General features: G+C 38.9%; 1 protein-coding gene across 1 annotated transcript; it reads left to right on the top strand.

The window, feature by feature from the left end:
- The first annotated feature begins 3,783 nt into the window (after positions 1-3,783).
- Positions 3,784-18,970, top strand: LOC125884866 (X-linked retinitis pigmentosa GTPase regulator-like). Its single transcript, XM_049570130.1, has 14 exons — positions 3,784-3,905; positions 4,351-4,476; positions 6,712-6,804; positions 7,191-7,253; positions 7,336-7,494; positions 8,752-8,901; positions 8,992-9,150; positions 10,533-10,688; positions 10,784-10,908; positions 11,709-11,900; positions 11,988-12,147; positions 12,274-12,368; positions 12,452-12,511; positions 14,658-18,970. The coding sequence occupies exons 1-14, from the start codon at positions 3,875-3,877 to the stop codon at positions 16,752-16,754; spliced, it is 3,666 nt and encodes a 1,221-aa protein (XP_049426087.1). The 5' UTR covers positions 3,784-3,874; the 3' UTR covers positions 16,755-18,970.
- The last annotated feature ends 210 nt before the right edge of the window (positions 18,971-19,180 follow it).

The raw sequence follows: 19,180 nt of genomic DNA, 5'->3' as shown, positions 1-19,180 counted from the left end.
ACATTAATTATCATAAGGTGTCATTAAGGTTGGGATTTGATGATATGAAACATTTTCGGTGGCAAAGTATTGATGTTTTAAGGGATTTTTATTCAGTATTCAGGTATTTCATGGATTATTTTGAGTATATGTTGCAGAAATTAATGGATTAAGGGTATTTTAAGGGGTTTTCTCAATGATTCAATTGAATTTAAGTGGGGAAAAAAACTTAACATGGTGTTAAAGCACTCCCTGCATGTCTAACTTAAATGAAAAGTTATGGCACTTTTAAGGCACAGTGTAAATTCATTTACCCTGAAAAAAACCCTTAATGTGGTCTTAAAAGCACCTTACTTTATACACAATAATTATCATCGTAAGGTGTTATTAAGGTTGGGATTTAATGATCTGAAACATTTTCATGTTTTAAGGGATTTTTATTCAGTGTTCAGGTATTTAATGGGTTATTTTGGGTATATGTTGCAGACATAAAAAGATTAAGGGTATTTTAATGGGTTTTCTCTAGGATTCAAGTGGATTTAAGTGGTTAAAAAACACCTTAAAATGGCGTCAACACCCTCCCTGCATGTTCAGCTTAAATGACAAAAATGTAGGCACTCTTACGGTACACTGTAAATTAATTTACCCCTCAACTAACCCTTAATCTGTTCTTAAAAACACCTTACTTTACACATTAATTGTCATCGTAAGGTGTTATTAAGGTTGGGATCTAATGATCTGAAACGAGAAAAAAAGTACTGATGTTTTAAGGGATTATTATTTAGTATTCAGGTATTTAATGGGTTGTTTTGGGTATATGTTGCAGTCATCAATGGATTGAGGGTATTTTAATGGGTTTTCTCTCAGATTCAAGTGGACTTAAGTGGTTAAAAAACACTTTAACATGGCATTAAAGCTCTCATTACATGTTCAACTTGAATGAAAAAATAAGGCACTTTTAAGGTACACTGTAAATTAATTTATCCCTTAAACAACCCTTAATCCGAACGGAAAACCCTTTATAACTTAAACTTAACTTAACTTAACTTAACTTAACTTAACTTAACTTAACTTAATATAGTACAGTACATTTATCAGTTAATTTATCTTCTATCTGGGGTAAACCTTTTAAACACCTATATCAGAATCCCTTATAATATCACTTACTTGCACTTGAGCATGAACCAACCTTTACAACACCTTAGATCAAAACAAAAATGGTAATATGGTAAATTAAGGGGAAAGTTATTGGTAATTTTAAAGGTGTTTTACAGCCTACAAAGCCAATAATTACAATCCCATTAAAACCCATTAAGATATCCTGATTTATTGGGTGAATCAGGGGATATTTAAGGTAAAATTTTAAGGGATTTAGTTTCATAGTGGAGTCCACAGGGATGTTGTGTTGTATGTAACTTTACTGCTTTAATACAAAGATTCTAGAATAAATGATAGAGTGTATTTAAGTGTTATTTGTTTACAGAAATCCAATAATGTTTATGAAGTTATTGTGGGTGAAGAGATATTAAAAAAGATTTATTTTTGAAATTAAATTATATGGAAATGAGCTGTGTGTTGTGTCATTAATCCTCAGCATCTGATGAAGGCAGGGACGGAATAAAAAATCAAGAATCAGAGCAAGTAATTAACGAGAAAAGATAAAGTAACTATCAAGTAAACATAAGTTCATTCTTAGAACGAGGAAATGGAGGATATGCTGTAAACTTGTTGGGGTTCTGCAGAATTTTTATTTATGAGTATAACATTCAGACATCAAAGTATAAAAGCTGAAAAAATGATACAATAATGTTTTTTCAATTAATTAATTAATTAACAGCCAAAAAGTCTGTTTCGATTGAGCTTGAAGGAGAAAACAGTTTTAGAGACAGTCGCGCATCAAGCTCAGAATTTATATTTTATTTATATGTTGCAATACGACACGATAGGAGACGATACGATACAATACGATACGGTACAATACGACGCTATAGGAGATGATACAATACCATTATGATACAGTATGGTGCAATAGGACACGATAGGAGACGATGCGATACGGTACGATATGATATGGTGCAATATGACACAATAGGATATGATACGATACGATATGGTGCAATACGGCACGATAGGAGATGATGTGATGCGATATGGTACGATAGGATAGGATGGGATACGATATGTTGCAATACGACATGATAGGAAACGATACGATACGATATGATTCAATATGGTGCAATACGACATGATAGACGATACGATACGATATGTTGCAATACGACACGATAGGAGACAATACGATACGATGTGGTGCAATACGACATGATAGACGATACGATACGATATGTTGCAATACGACACGATAGGAGACAATACGATACGATATGGTGCAATACGGCATGACAGGAGACGATACGATAGGATACGATACGATATGGTGCAATACGACATGATAGACGATACGATACGATATGTTGCAATACGACACGATAGGAGACAATACTGTACGATATGGTGCAATACGGCATGACAGGAGACGATACGATACGATAAGATATGGCGCAATACGACACGATAGGAGACAATACGATACGGTATGATAGGATAGGATACGATACAGTATGGTGCAGTACGACATGATAAGAGACGATACGATACAATACAATATGGTGCAATACAACATGACAGGAGACGATGCGATATGGTACGATGGGATACGATACGATATGGCACAATACGACACATCAGGACACGATACATAACGATACGATAAGATACAATATGGTGTAATACGACACAATAGAAGATGATACAATACGATACGATACGATATGGTGCAATATGACACAATACGATACGATATGATGCAATACGACACTACAGGAGATGATATGTTACGATACAATATGGTGTAATACGACACAATAGAAGATGATACAATACAATACGATACGATATGGTGCAATACGACATGGATAGGAGACGATAACTTATAATGCGATGCGATACAATAAGAGACAGTAAGATATGATAAGAAGATATGATGAGGTACAAATAGGTAAAAAAAAAAATTCGAGAAAATCAAAGAGCGAGTTTTAATATACTTAATCCCCGAGGGTAATTATTATTTTTTTTTTTCACTCCGAAATACACACCCATGCGCAAACAAGACCTATACATGCATTGAATGGAGAGATGTTGGAGGGGGCTGCCTTGGACAGGTGCTCTGAGCAGCTGGGGGCTCAGTGTTCTGCTCAAGGGCACCTCGGCAGTGTCCAGGAGGTGAACTGACACCTCTCAAGCTAACAGTTTACTCTTCATATTCGGTCCGTACGGCGACTTGAACTGGCGACCCTCCAGTTCCCGAGCCAAGTCCTGATGGACCGAGTCCCATTTCTTGTTTTAACATAAAAACATCTTGTTATGGAAAAAACAAACGAACAAAAAAACCTTCTACATTATCACCTGAAACTGATCCTTCTTTTTTGTTCTTTCTTTCAGACGTGAGAGCACTACGCTTCCACAGCATATAACATAACATAAAGTGGAATAGAATAAAAAAGAAATAAATTATAATGATAATAACAATAATAATTATTATTATTACTTTGAAATGCTCTGTAAAAAAAATAGAATTAAAACATATACATTTTTGTATTAAAAAATGATCACGAAAAGCAAAAACATCCGAAACATGCACACATGTAAAACAAAACCATGTAAACACTCGTGGGTTCTCAGCATCAAAACAAGCGTCCTGTCCCTTTAAGAGTCACGTCGTCAGCGTCGTAACCTAGGAGAAGTTGTGTTTACTTCCGGGTTGTGGCAGTCGAAAACAAGAGGGGCAGCAGCACGCCCACGGACACCGAGCAAAGCGGATTAAAGCGCCGCAGACATGGCAGGGGAGTCCGAGGACGAGATACCAGGTGAGTGATGGAATATCGATTATTAAGATGATTATTGATCAATAACAATGATTATTTCCGGCAGCTTATCGGCGAGTTTAGCTTTAGCTTCTGCTTTAGCTCGCTGGCTAACGGTTAATAAACCGTTAGAATCACTTTCACCGCTTCAGCCTGGCATTTATAAATATACTCTACATATTTAATACTCACGACTAGCTTTATGTGTGACGTTATTAGCTGTTTATACGTTTCTGTGCTGCTAAACTTCTTAAAAAGTTCGCTTTGACACGTGCTCTGTGTTTTAATATCAGTACGGTGTCTTCATATTGATATCAGAGGCTTATGTTTGAGTTGGCTTTATGAATTCAGTCATATGGATGTGATGGATTAATAATCAGATTTGCCCTAAATGTATCTTCCGTTTGACTGATTGTATTTGATTCTGTTTGTTCTTCTTCTGGCTCAGAATCAGGAGCAGTTTTCACTTTTGGAAAGAGCAAATTCGCCGACAATGTCCCCAGTAAATTCTGGCTTAAAAACGATGTCCCGTCAAAGATCGCCTGTGGGGACGAGCACACCGCCTTAATCACAGGTAAGAGACACTCTGATGATATCTGACACTGAAGTTCATCACTGTGATTCTGATCCTGTTTCATGCTGAGTGAGATTTAGTTTTTTATTGAGCTGGAAGATTTGAGTTCAAAAACTGTTGTATGTCTTTGAAACTGTTTCATAGAAAACAAAATAACCACCTTAGAAATCAGCCCTCTGTCTCAGTGGATAGATTATTGCACACAGGCTCAGGGGCTGAAATGTCAGGGACCCTCCAGGCTTTCATCTGCAACATGTTACTCAGACCAGGGAGAGACTCAGAGTGAGCACAAAGAGATGTTAAACGACAATGAAGACACAGAAAATGACCATAAAGAGACTCAAAATAACCACAGACACATAAACCAAACACAAAAAGACACAAAATGAAGACAGAAAGAAACTAAGAGACACAAATTGACCAAGAAAGACAGGAAGTGACAACAAGGAGACACAAAATCACCTCACAGAGACACAAAATGACCCCAAGGAGACACAACATGTCCCCAAAGAGACACAAATGACCCTAAAGAGACAACATGACCCCAAAGAGACACAAATGACCCTAAAGAGACAACATGACCCCAAAGAGACACAAAATGACCTCAAAGAGACACAAAATGACCCTAAAGAGACACAACATGTCCCCAAAGAGACACAAATGACGCTAAAGAGACACAAATGACCCTAAGAGACAACATGACCCCAAAGAGACACAAAATGACCTCAAAGAGACACAAAATGACCCTAAAGAGACACAACATGTCCCCAAAGAGACACAAAATGACCCCAAAGAGACACAAAATGACCCTAAAGAGACACAACATGTCCCCAAAGAGACACAAATGACGCTAAAGAGACAACATGACCCCAAAGAGACACAAATGACCCTAAAGAGATAACATGACCCCAAAGAGACACAAAATGACCTCAAAGAGACACAAAATGACCCTAAAGAGACACAACATGTCCCCAAAGAGACACAAATGACGCTAAAGAGACAACATGACCCCAAAGAGATAACATGACTTCAAAGAGACAACATGATAGCCAAAGAGACACAAAATGACCCCAAAGAGACACAATATGTCCCCAAAGAGACACAAATGACCCTAAAGAGACAACATGAGACCCAAAGAGACACAAAATGACCCTAAAGAGACACAAAATGACCCCAAAGAGACAACATGACTTCAAAGAGACAACATGATAGCCAAAGAGACACAAAATGACCCCAAAGAGATACAACATGACTTCAAAGAGACACAAAATGACCTCAAAGAGACAACATGACCTCAAAGAGACACAAAATGACCCCAAAGAGACACAACATGACCCTTAAGAGACACAAAATGACCTCAAAGAGACAACATGACCTCAAAGAGACACAAAATGACCCCAAAGAGACACAAAATGACCTATAAGAGACACAAAATGACCTCAAAGAGACAACATGACTTCAAAGAGACACAAAATGACCCCAAAGAGACACAACATGACTTCAGAGAGACACAAAATGACCCTTAAGAGACACAAAATGACCTCAAAGAGACAACATGACCTCAAAGAGACACAAAATGACCCCAAAGAGACACAAAATGACCCCAAAGAGACACAACATGACCTCAAAGAGACACAAAATGACCCCAAAGAGACACAAAATGACCTCAAAGAGACAACATGACTTCAAAGAGACACAAAATGACCCCAAAGAGACACGACATGACTTCAAAGAGACACAAAATGACCCTTAAGAGACACAAAATGACCCCAAAGAGACAACATGACCTCAAAGAGACACAAAATGACCCCAGAGACACAAAATGACCCCAAAGAGACACAACATGTCCCCAAAGAGACACAAAATGACCTCAAAGAGACACAAAATGACCCCAAAGAGACAACATGACTTCAAAGAGACAACATGATAGCCAAAGAGACACAAAATGACCCCAAAGAGACACAAAATGACCCCAAAGAGACAACATGACTCCAAAGAGACAACATGATAGCCAAAGAGACACAAAATGACCCCAAAGAGACACAAAATGACCTCAAAGAGACACAACATGACTTCAAAGAGACACAAAATGACCCTTAAGAGACACAAAATGAACTTAAAGAGACACAACATGACCCCAAAGAGACACAAAATGACCCCAAAGAGACACAAAATGTTGCATGTCTGTGCCCAGGACCTCATTGTCTCATGATGCGTCCATGTGTGTCTCCACAGAAAATGGGAAACTCTTCATGTTTGGCAGCAACAACTGGGGCCAGCTGGGTCTGGGGTCCAAAGTGACGGTGAACAAGCCCACTTGTGTCAAAGGTCGGTCCTTAAAGGAGCTCTCTGCTTCCTGTTTTAGCCCCCGAGAGGAGGGAGGGCATTGTTTGTGTCTGCACTGCCACTGACAGCTGTCCTCCGCCTCCTCGAGGAGACGCCTCCTTCGGGCCTGGACAGGAAGCTGTTATATTAACGCCAGAATATGAACAGGAATAATCCCCTGATATTAGAGGTGTTAGAGCCGAGCTGGAGGGGAGACCCACAGATCTGTCTCCACTATAATCCCAATCTGGAGAGTCTGTAATCTGGGTTAATCTAGAGGGCTGGAGGCAGACGATTGGTCGCTCAATTAATTCAGCTCGCCTCTTCACAGCAGTCACTCACACACACATTTATTTGCATCACTAATGATGAATTTTGCCTAATTTCAGCCCTGAAGTCAGAGAAAGTTGAGTTCGTGGCCTGTGGGAGAAACCACACTCTGATCTCCACAGGTGAGCGTCTCTCTCTGAGGACCAGTTTATATTTGAACCTCCTCTGAACGATGAGCCGTCAGTGTGGTTTCCCTCTCTGTAGCTCAGGGGAAGGTGTTCGCCGCAGGGGGGAACAGTGAGGGTCAGCTGGGGCTCGGCGACTGCGAGGAGAGGACGGCCTTCCAGAGGGTCGCGTTCTTCGATTCACGAGGGCCAATCAAAATGCTCGCTGCCGGGTCAAACACCTCAGCCGCTCTCACAGGTGACATTCAGACATTCTTTTCTTTATTAATGAGGCATCACAGCAGCTTGTGAGCTCACATGGCAGTTTGGATAGTAGTGTTTTAAATTTAAAATTCTAAATTGACCATTTATTTAAATTTAGATATCTTACATTACATTTATTAGATTTGTCAAATTTTAGATTTTACTAAAGATTTTTCTAAAATTTCTAATAATAATACTACAAATTTCTTTGTCAATAAATTGGATTTTTTAAATGTCATTTTTTAAGAGCCATTTAAATTTTGATTTATTTTCAGATGTTTTAAGTAAATTAGATTTTTTTTCTATTTAAAAAAGAAGTTAAAAGTATTTAAAGTTATATTTTGAATTTTTTATTCCGATTTCTTTGTTTGTAAATTTAAGTTCAATTTGAAAATGTAATTAAATGTATAAAACTACTGAATATAAATAAGTATGAAATTAAAATTAGCCTTTTTTAAGTTTAAAATTTTGTCAGCATAGTCAAGTTTTTAATTATGAATTTTCATTTAAAATGTTATTAAAATGTATAATAATATTACTTTTTTAGTTTTGGTATTTTGTTAGTAAATTTGATTTTTTTTAATGTATTTTTTAAATGTTAAATTTGTCACAGATTTTAAAGTAAATTCGATTTTTTTTCTATTAAAAAAGACGTAAAAAGTATGTAAAGTTACATTTTAATATTTTGACATGTATTTTGAATTTTTATTCTGATCTCTTTTTTTTCATTAAATTAGATTTTTTTTCTATTAAAAAAGACGTAAAAAGTATTTAAAGTTACATTTTAATATTTTGACATTTATTTTGAATTTTTATTCTGATCTCTTTTTTTTAGTAAATTAGATTTTAAAATTTTTTTTGTGTTTAAAAGTAGTAAACTAGATTTTTGAATTAAGTAAAAAAAAAAAAAAAAATTCAAAATTCAACATGTTGTGGTCTTCAGAAACAAATTTGTTTACAAATACAGTTTTGTGTAAATGCATAAAACATTTCAGGGTATATTAATAAAATGGGTAGAATAATTACATTATAGTGTGAATAGAAGTTCACTTAATTAAATACTGTCACCTTTTTTTCAGTTGTTCAAAAAAACGTAAGCGCTGTTATACATCCTGTAGGTTTTATAAAATGCTGAAAGACAAGACGGAGAAAAGACATGTTAAAGAAATGCAGTGGAGCAGAATTTAAAAACAAAAGAAAATAAAATCAATTAGAAAATAAAAACAACCTCTGGATGTACTTCCTGTCACAGAGAGCGGTAAACTGTTCATGTGGGGCGACAACACGGAGGGTCAGATCGGTTTGGGGAAGGAGAGCCACGCCTTGTCGCCACAGGAAGTCAGCGTGGGGCAACCAATCAGCTGGGTGTCCTGTGGGTACTACCACTCTGCCTTCGTCACAGGTGAGCACGGCGGAAACAGGTACAGCGTGATGCAAAGAATGATGGAGCTGTATGTGTTGTGTGAAACTCTTCTGTGTGTGTGTGTCTCAGTGGACGGAGCTCTGTACACATTTGGTGAGTGTGACAGCGGCAAACTGGGCCTGGGCACCGACCAGCTGCCTCGACACCGAGTCCCTCAGCTGGTGAAGAGCGTCAAGGAGCCCGTGGTTCAGGTGGCCTGTGGAGGAGGACACACGGTGGCACTCACAGGTCGGTACTGCAAGATATGCTTCATTTTGTTGACTTAAAGTTACATTACAAGTGTCTTGTACTTTAATACCTGTATTTTCAAACAGAGACTTTTGTGTGTGTTTGTTTGTTTTTTGTTGCTTTTTCTTTTAATATTTTAATTATGATAATTTTATTTATTTATTTATTTTTGAATTTTAATTATTTACATTACATTCTTTTGTATTTTTTATATGTATAACATAAAGTATATTATTTATTTAGTTATTTGTTTTAATTTATATATTTTATTTTTTATATTCTTGACATAAGTTATTTAGGTAATATTTTTTGTATTTTTTATATTTATAACATAAAGTATATTATTTATTTATTTTGTTTTTTGTTTTAATGTATATATTTTATTTCTGTACACTTAGCTCTCAATAAAATACAATATTTTTTAATTTATTTTCAAATTTATTACATATATTTATTTATTTTGTTTTTTGGTGTTATTTTCATATTCTTGACTTTTAATTATTTAAATTATATTTTAATTTATTTTTTAAATTTATTACATACACTATATAATTTTATTTTGTTTTTTTGTGTTACCATGTATATTTTAATTTCATTTTCTTGACTTTTGATTATTTACAATATATTGTGATTTCATTCATTCATTCATCTTCTAACCGCTTCATCCTCTTGAGGGTCGCGGGGGGGCTGGAGCCTATCCCAGCTACATCGGGCGAGAGGCAGGGTACACCCTGGACAGGTCGCCAGACTATCACAGGGCTGACACATAGAGACAGACAACCATTCACACTCACATTCACACCTACGGACAATTTAGAGTCACCAATTAACCTAGTCATATTGTGATTTATTTTCTGAATTTATTACATTTATTGTATTTATTTATTTTGTTTTTTGTTTTAATGTGTATATTTTATTTTATATACTTGACTTTAAATTAATTACAATATATTTTGATTTATTTTTTAAATTTATAACACACACTGTATTTGCTTATTCTATTTTTATTAATACATATTTTTTATTTAATTTATATTTAAAGGTTTTATTTATTTATTTGTTGATATTTTATGTTTATTTTTCATTATTAATAACAAGAAATGTTTTTGATTTTTTTGTGAGTAATTTTTAGTAATAGGTGTCAGATTTTCAAATGATAGGTAAAATATAAACATAAAATGTTTGATTATATGTGTGTATGTATATATATATATACTGTATATGTGTATATATATATATATATATATATATATAAACAATCAATAACAATATTATCTGTGGAAATGACGAGTGCAGATATAAGAGAGAAAATGTCCTGTTAGCTGACAGAGGTCAGACATGATGGATTTATTTAGCTGATGGGTTTTGTTTTTCTCTCTCAGAGGACGACGTGTTCACGTTCGGTCTCGGTCAGTTCGGCCAGCTCGGTCACGGGACATTCATCTTCGAGTCCCGGCTGCCGCGGCCTGTCGAGCACTTCAAGAGAGGCCGAGTGTGTCAGGTGACCTGTGGAGAGAACCACACTGCCGTCATCACAGGTCATGCTGCCTCTTTGATGTCATCTTTAGTTTCATCAGTGTGTCACTGGTTTGATGAACGTAACTTTCTTTAAACGTATGCTTGTTATTTTTAGACGGCGGCCTGCTGTACACGTTTGGAGACGGCAGACATGGGAAACTGGGCCTGGGAGAAGAAAACTTCACCAACCAGTTTAAACCGACTCTGTGTCCACGTTTCCTCAAGTACAACGTTCAGGCCGTACGTCTCTCACATAATGTTCATAATTATTCTTTCTTAAATAAAAGAAAAGAGTTTTCTTCATGTAATTTATCATTTTTTATTGTTTCGTAAATTCATTTGAGTTATTTATTTATTTTTTTGTAATACTACTATTTTTAAAACTGTATTTATCTTTATATAAAATATTTTATTAAATTTCCTATTTTTACCTTTTTATGTTTTAATATGTGTTTAATTTTTCTATATTTTAACAATCAGATTTAAATATTTTATTTATTTTATGTATAATTATTTCATATATATGATATACCCTGATATTGTATTTTAATTTGCCATTTTTATTTGTATTTTTCTATATATTTTTTCTATATTATAGTTTTTTTAATATATGTTTTTTTATTAATATTTATTTTTATATGTATTATATATATATATATATTTTTAATCATCTTATGAAATATTTTCATATAATTAAATTTATATTTTGACATTTTTATATTTGTATTTTTCTATATTATATTTTTATTTATATGTAACATTTTAATATAATTAAATTTAAAATTTGACACTGATATTTGCATTATATATATATATATATATATATATATATATAGTTATATAATATATTTTTGAATACATTTTAATTTTTTGTTAATTAAGAAATTAAAACATTTTATTTATTTGTAGGTATTTTATGTTTATTGTACTTATTAAAATCAATGACAGTGAACATATTTTGATTTCTTTGTGAGTAATACAGTAGTTTGTAATATTTTTTAGATGTTGGATAGTAATTGATGGGCTGTGTCTGTGTACAGGCTCCGTGCGGCGGCTGCCACATGGTCGTGTTGGCTCGGCCGCGGGATCCGAGCTGCGCTGACGTCACTCTGGAGGAAGACGACGTGACGGAAGATTACCTGGAGAAGCCGTATGTGGAGCTGCTGGGGGACACAACGGACCCCTCCACCCTGCAGAGGAGCCTCTCTGCTCGGGTCCGCAGGAGGGAGAGGGTGGGTACAGAGCACAGAGGCTGGTTCCTCCATCCTCCTCCACAGATGGAGAATGAGTCGTGACTCTCCTCACCTTTCCCTCCACAGGAGAGATCTCCGGACCAGTTCGGCACCATGTTCCACACGCTGCCCGCCATGACGCCCGGCTACTTGCACCCGCCGCTGCCCGTCTCCAGCCACACCATCCCGCCCAGACTGCCTCCACCTGAGCTGACCCACAGAAAGGTGCTCAATGGCACTCACCAGGGTACCTACCTCACCACACCTCCACCTCCTGTCCTCCTGATTTTGAGCAGATCTTCCTGCGTATTCTTTCTCTGACCTTCCCTCAGAACTTGAACCTAACATGGCGTCCTGTTTTCTCCCTCGTCAGAGCAGACAGGAGGCGAGACAGACAGCGTTGTGGAGAGCCTGACTGACACGGACAGCGTTAAAGGCCTCGGAGAAACCACAGACTTCCTCAACATGGTGAGAGATCAGTGAACTCGCCCTGAGTGAGGTGTGACAGGTGGAACATGTGTTCATTTTGTTTCCTTTCCTCATCCTGACAGACACACGTGATGAAGATGCACCCCGGTGATAAAACACTCACTCTGTCTCCAGTTCAAAAGGTAAGCTTTCTAAATGTTTTCTGATTAACTATTGATTCATCGTCTTTCTTTCCAACACACAACTCTTCTTCTACACTCACTTCTCTTCATCAGGTCCATACCTGAGGTTGTTTTTTATATAGAAAACCAGTGATGGAGTGTAACTAAGTACATTTTACTAATTACATAATTTTACTGAGGTAAAGTCTGAATGCAACTCATCAAGTAGACTTTCCAAGAGGAATATAAAAAAGAACATCCTGAAACATCCAGAAAACTACAACTCAATAACCAGAATAAATGTTGGCAATGTGTTTCTGCAAACCATCAATATGTTACATTTGTATGTTACGATGCAGCAAATATGCTAATGCTGCGGTTAATGTGTGGTTAGGTTTCGGCAATAAAAACCACATAGTTATGGTTAGGAAAAGATCGTGTTCTGGCTTAAAATACCCACTATTTGTGGCACAAAACTTGGCAGTAAAAACAGCCATGGGTCACTAAAAAACACCTACATTTGGGGCCCAGAAAGCCACAAGAAAAACAGCCACAGGTTGTGAAACATCCCCACATTTTAGGCCTAAAAAGCTGCTGGAAAAACAGCTATGGATCCCATAAAAGCACCCTTGTTTAGGGTCTAGAAAGCAGCTTGAAAACAGCCATGGGTTGCTGAAAATCACCCACATGAGGGCTGAAAAAGCCGCTGGCAAAACAGCCACAAATCTCTTGAAAACCTCCATGTAGAGGCCTTAAAATCTGCTGGAAGAACAGCCACCAGTTGCTAAAAAACACCCACGGTTATGGCCTAAAAACAGTATCAAGTCGCTAAAAACACCGATGTTTGGGGTCCATAAGCTGCCAAAAAAAACCATTCATGGGTCACTGAAAATGGCCCAGGTTTAGGACCCAGAGAAAAACAGCCACAGGTTGTGAAACACCCCCACATTTTAGGCCTAAAAAGCTGTTGGAAAAACAGCCACAGGACCCAAAAACCACACCAATGTTTGGGGCTTGAAAAGCTGCTGGTAAAACAGCTATGGATCCCCTAAAAGCACCCTTGTTTAAGGCATAGAAAGCAGCTTGAAAACAGCCATGGGCTGCTGAAAATGACCCACATTAGGGCCCAGAAAGCAGCTAGAAAAACAGCCACAGGACCCAAAAACACACCAATGTGTGGGGCCTAAAAAGCTCCTGGAAAAACAGCCAGAGGTCATTAAAAACACCCACATTAGAGGTCTTAAAAGCCACAAGGCTGTGAAAATACACCAACCTTTCAGGCCTAAAATGCTGCTGGAAAAACAGCCACAGGTCCCTAAAAACGCCCATGTTTGGGGCCTGAAAAACAGTTATGGATCCCTTAAAAGCACCATTGTTTAGGGCCCAGAAAGCGCCTGGAAAAACAGCCACCAGTCGCTAAAAAAACACCCACGGTTAAGGCCTAAAAGCTGCTGGAAAAAAGGTATCAGGTCACTAAAAACTGATGTTTGGGGTCCATAAGCTGCCAAAAAAACATCCACTCGTCACTGAAAATGGCCCATGTTTAGGACCCAGAGAGTCGCTAGAAAAACAGCCACAGGTTGTGAAACACCCCCACATTTTAGGCCTAAAAAGCTGCTGGAAAAACAGCGAGAGGTCACTAAAAACACCCAAGTTTGTGGCGCAAAATCCCGCCGGGAAAAACCACAAGTTGCTAAAAATCACCCATATTGAGGGCCTGAAAGCTGCTGGCAAAACAATGACAAGCTGCTACTAAACACCCATGTAGGGGTACCTAATCTGAGGAAAAGTGCCAAACTTGCACTAAAAAAGATGAAATTCTAAGACTTAAAGAACTCACCAGAAAATATAACAAATATTATTTAAGAAAAAGTGTCTAGAAAAGTCTGTTTGTTGTGTCGCCTTCTCTTCCAGGAGCAGCTCCTCTTAAATTTCCTCTTGTTGGTGAAATAACTTTCTCAGTTCTTACATATTTAAGGAAGAGACTAAAAATAGAAATAACCTCATGAACCACCTTGATGAAAGTCAGAAACAAAGAAGAGTTGTGACATTTTTCTCTCATAAACATTTTCTTTTGTCTCTTTTAATTTTTCCTGCATGCCTCTGTTGTCCTCTCTAACGCATGCCTCTCTTTCACTCTCTGCTTGCTGTCTGGCGCCGGGGATAGAGGAAGGGTAAGCACGGTAAGACCACTAAAGGGCTGAGAGAGAACCCAGTGAAGGAGAGTAAGCTCCTGAAGCAGAGCAGCTTCTCTTCCACTTCCCCGTCTCGTGGCAGCAAGGCTGTGTCTCCTCGCAGTCCGCTACCCACAGAGCTCCTGAGGAGCCCTGGCGCTCGGTCTCTGGCTCCTCAGAGCCCACTCAGACTCAGAACAACCAACAAAGAGAATCTGACCATGGAGGAGCTGCAGAGGAAGCCCAGTAAGAACAAACCGAGTGTAGGGGACATTAGGAAGGCGGCGTCCAAGCAGCGGCTGAGGCCAGCTCAGGGGAAGAGCCAGCTGATAGAGGTCGGCAGGAAGCTGGAGTCTAAACAAAGTCCTGAAACCAGGAAGACGGTTGTTTCAGGCGCAGAGAAAGTGAAGCCGTCGAAACCTAAAAGCAAACCGATAGCGGTGCGAAGTGCAGGAGCTAGCTCGCCACGCTCACCCGGGTTTCACCTGGGTGACGCTTTGGATGACGAGAGCTCAGGTCGACGTCTCTCCGAGGTTAGAAAGAAATCTAAAGACGCAGATTTTTCTAAAAAGGCCAAGAACGAGAAAAACAAAAAAGAGGCAGAATCAAACAAAGAAACTTCGTCGAAGCTCGGCCTGCTTGCCGGAGCGGCCTCGCTCGCAGCAGGGTCGGTGTTAGTGCATGAGGTGGCGTCCAGAAGCCGTTTGAGCTCGCCGTCGCTGTCCGAGACCAGCCATAGCGCCAGGAAAGACAGTATGACAACGTCACGGAGCGAGGAGTCCGAATCTGGCGCTGTGGATGTTAGCAACAAGTCCGCCGTCAGCATCAACATCATACCTGATAGTTCTGAAGGCAGGACGAGTCAGGACGAGGAGGAAACAAGTCAGGACGAGAAGACAACGAGTCAGGACGAGAAGGGAACGAGTCAGGACGAGAAGGGAACGAGTCAGGACGAGGAGGAAACAAGTCAGGATGAGAAGAGAACGAGTCAGGATGAGAAGGACACGAGTCAGGATGAAAGTGAGGAGGAGAGTAAGGACTCTGTGACGGTCAAACAGGAGGAGGAGGAGGATGAAGATGAGGAAGAGCAGAGAACCAGTGCAGATGTAAGTGAGGAAGAGGAAGAGGAGGATGTCAGTCACATCAAGAAAGTAACAGAAGAAGAAGACGAAGATGACGAAGACAGTAGCACTCTTCAACCAGAGGATGAGTCGGAAAGCGAAGCAGGTGAGGAGGCAAGTGGGGATGAGGAGGAAGACAGCGCTGAGGAAGAGGAGGAGGAAGAGGAAGAGGAAGCAAGTGTGACAGCAGGAAGTGAAAGTGAAGACGAGACTGAATCAAAGGAGAGCAAAGGAGGTGATGCAGGAGAGGAAGAGGAGGAGGAGGAAAGTGAGGAAGGGTCGAGTCAAGAGACGGAAAGCAAAGGAGGAGAGTCTGAATATGAGGAGGAGGAGGGTGAGGAAGAAGAAGAGGGGGATTTGGAAGGCGAGGGTGAGGAGGAGGAGGAAGGTGAGGGTGAGGAGGAGGAGGAAGGTGAGGGTGAGTCTGCTAAGTCGTCTGAGGAGGAAGAGGAGAGTGAGGTAGAGAGTGAGACAGAGGGAGGAGAAGAGGAGGAGGAAGCAGAGGAGGGGGAGGAGAGTAGTGCAGCGGAGGAAGAGGAGGAAGCAGAGGAGGAGAGTGAAAATGAAGAGGAGGAAGCAGAGGAGGAGAGTGAAAATGAAGAGGAAGAGGAGGAAGCAGAGGAAGAGGAGGAAGAGAGTGCTGAGGAAAAAGAGAGTGAGAAGGAAGTGGTAGAAGAAGAGGAGGAGGGGGATCAAGATAGTGAGGTCGAGGAGGCTGAGGAGGAAGAGGCTGATGAGGATGAGGAGGAAGAGGCTGATGAGGAGGCAGAAGAAGAAGAGGAGGGGGAGGAGGGTGAAGAAGAAGAAGGAGAAGAAGAGGAAGAGGAGGTTGTCAAAAAGAAGAAGTCAGCTGAGGTCAGAAGCATTAAGTCCAGAGGTAAACAGAGGTCAGGGGTCAAAGGTCAGGCAGCAGACGAGTCAGAGGAGTTTTGGGACGACGTGTTGCCGCAGTACCTCAACCTGAAATAACTCTAATAATCAACATGATCATCTTCACCATCGATCAATATTTTTATCTGTGAAACATCAGGAAACAACAGAGCCCAGTTTCAAACATATACATTCACACCGGCGCTATTTGGTCCACTTTAAACGAACCCTGGTCCGCTTCCACAGATAGTTCGGTTCGTTTGGAGTGGTGTGAACGCTCATTCAAACCAAACGAGCGAAACCTGGTCCGCTTAAAAAACTGGGGGTCTCGGTTCACTTGCAAGTGAACCCTGGTGCGGTTCGCTTACAGTGGGAAATGCAAACGGACTATCCAGCGAACCAAAGAGAGGGAGTGAACCAAAGACAGGAAGTGAACCAAAGACAGGAAGTGAACCAAAGACAGGAAGTGAACCAAAGAGAGGAAGTGAAACAAACACAGGAAGTGAACCAAAGACAGGAAGTGAACCAAACAGAGGAAGTGAACCAAAGAGAGCAAGTGACATAGGGCACAGTGCATTTTGGGTAGGAAAAAAAAACAAAGCCAACAGTGCAACCCGGGAGAAGCAGTTTTTAAATTGTTTAGCGAGAGGTTTTCTTCTTCCTCGTGTTTTTTTCTTCCCGGTCTGCTGCTGTTCGGGCAATGCCGCCCCCAAACGTACAGCTGTTATAACTGCGTGACGTTGTCCTGGCGGTTTGGTCCGCTTTAAAAAATGCAGTGTGAAAATGAACCGAACCAAATGAAGGTGTGAAATTTTTCGGCAGTCCCCGCCCAATTGAACCAAGTCCCTCGGACTATCCTGGTGTGAATGCGCCCCAAGGTTCAAAATGGCACAAATGGGCTTCCATAGATATTAGCCGTTAGCATTAGCATAGTGTTGAGTGTAGCTTTAACAATGGATCAGATCATTAGAGCTCGTAGTGACAAAGTATCATCAGCAGTTGTACGACTCTCCTGATCTTCTTCTAGCTCAAAGTTTTACGACCCGCGGCTTCATCGTCTCAGCGACAGTTGATCTCCAGGTGAAGTCGTATCTTCAAGGTCAAACTAAAACTGTGTCTCTGGCCCTTTGGCCGATGTTACAAAGTGAGTTTCTCCATAAATCTTCCTGTTTACAAACTATTACGTGAGAGTGTTTATCGCCAGCCAGTCTGTATGAATCTGAAGCTACACGAGGATAAGAGTTTGGGAACGAACCAGGTCCCTGAACGTCTCACTCACGGTGCCTTTACTGCTCATATTCCTGTCATTCTTATCTCATCATCTTATTCACTTCTCATGTGATGACACATTTCTGTTTCCGTCTTCATGTTTTATTCACAACTGCTTTTTATAATGCTCGTCTTAAACTTTGCTTTTAAAGAGTGTGTTTACGTCTTTCTGTGGCAGCTTGAAATGGTTCATGTGGGGAAAAGAAAGGAAAGTTTTTAGTTTATTTTGGTTCAGTATTTTAGACACAGTGAAGAGAAGGAGTTGGAAACATCAGTGGTAAATAAAAAATAAGATGCCAGTATTTTATTATTCTCCAGACAGGCTGCTTTGATTAAAGATTTACATTTTTATTTTATTTCATCTTCTGCTTTTTACTTTCTTTGTCTGTTTTTGTTCATTTCTGTATTTGTAATAAATATTGATATTTATTTCATTCATTTTGTTTTGGTTGTTTTTTTTTAAGAGAGATAACTTTTAAGAAAAGTTTGAGACGGAGGGTGTAACATTAAAAACAAGTCACGTTTTGAATGATGAGACTCGATATTTCATCAAATCGAATCCAGAAATTGAAAAAAATTGGAAAAATTACGCAGGTATTTTATTTGAACTTTGACGTCTTTACAGCTAATTATTATTTTAATTTTTATTTAATCTCTGTATTTTTCCTCCTTTTAATTGTTTTTTGTCTTTAAAATGTCAGAAAATACAGAGTAGTGTTTATAATGAATTCCCAACAATCCAACGTGACATCGTCATAATTCAAAGATATTTATTTAAGTAAGATAAAAAACAGACACAATAACTTAAATATCAAATCAAATGTCCATAAACTCTGACGTCTGTCATCTCAGTTTGTTTAGTGTTTGATTGGCCGGTGTCAGGATCAGGTGGGACCTGTTTTCTTACTTCCTGTCACGTCTCTGTGTTTCTAATCCGTCGTGTCGTCCCCTCCCATCATTCCCTGCCTATGTATACCTATTCTGCCGATGTGATGAAAGGAATTTGTCCGGAATAATGACTTAGTATCACAAAATAATGACACAACTTTCTCTGGCTAACTTATTTTGAGATGTTAAGTCAATATTTTAAGATATTATTTTGAGAAAGTTTCTCCTTATTTTGAGATGCAAAATCTTTTTTTTTTTTGAGATAAATATTTTTAATTGAGTCATTAATTTTAGATATTACATAAATATGTTGAGACACTTAGTCATTATTTCAAGAAAGTTTACCATTTTGAGATATTTGGTCAAAA

This window comes from Epinephelus fuscoguttatus, linkage group LG24, assembly GCF_011397635.1.
Source record: "Epinephelus fuscoguttatus linkage group LG24, E.fuscoguttatus.final_Chr_v1".
In the NCBI taxonomy this organism is placed as follows: Eukaryota; Metazoa; Chordata; class Actinopteri; order Perciformes; family Serranidae; genus Epinephelus; species Epinephelus fuscoguttatus.
The sequence above is the reverse complement of the archived record's forward strand: the minus strand, read 5'-3'. Positions and strand labels throughout refer to the sequence as shown.

Excerpts from the sequence above, each read along its gene's own strand:
- LOC125884866 (XM_049570130.1), top strand. The coding sequence starts at position 3,875 with ATGGCAGGGGAGTCCGAGGACGAGATACCAG. Across the intron at positions 7,495-8,751 it reads CACCTCAGCCGCTCTCACAG|AGAGCGGTAAACTGTTCATG; the intron begins GTGACATTCAGA and ends TTCCTGTCACAG. Across the intron at positions 8,902-8,991 it reads CCACTCTGCCTTCGTCACAG|TGGACGGAGCTCTGTACACA; the intron begins GTGAGCACGGCG and ends TGTGTGTCTCAG.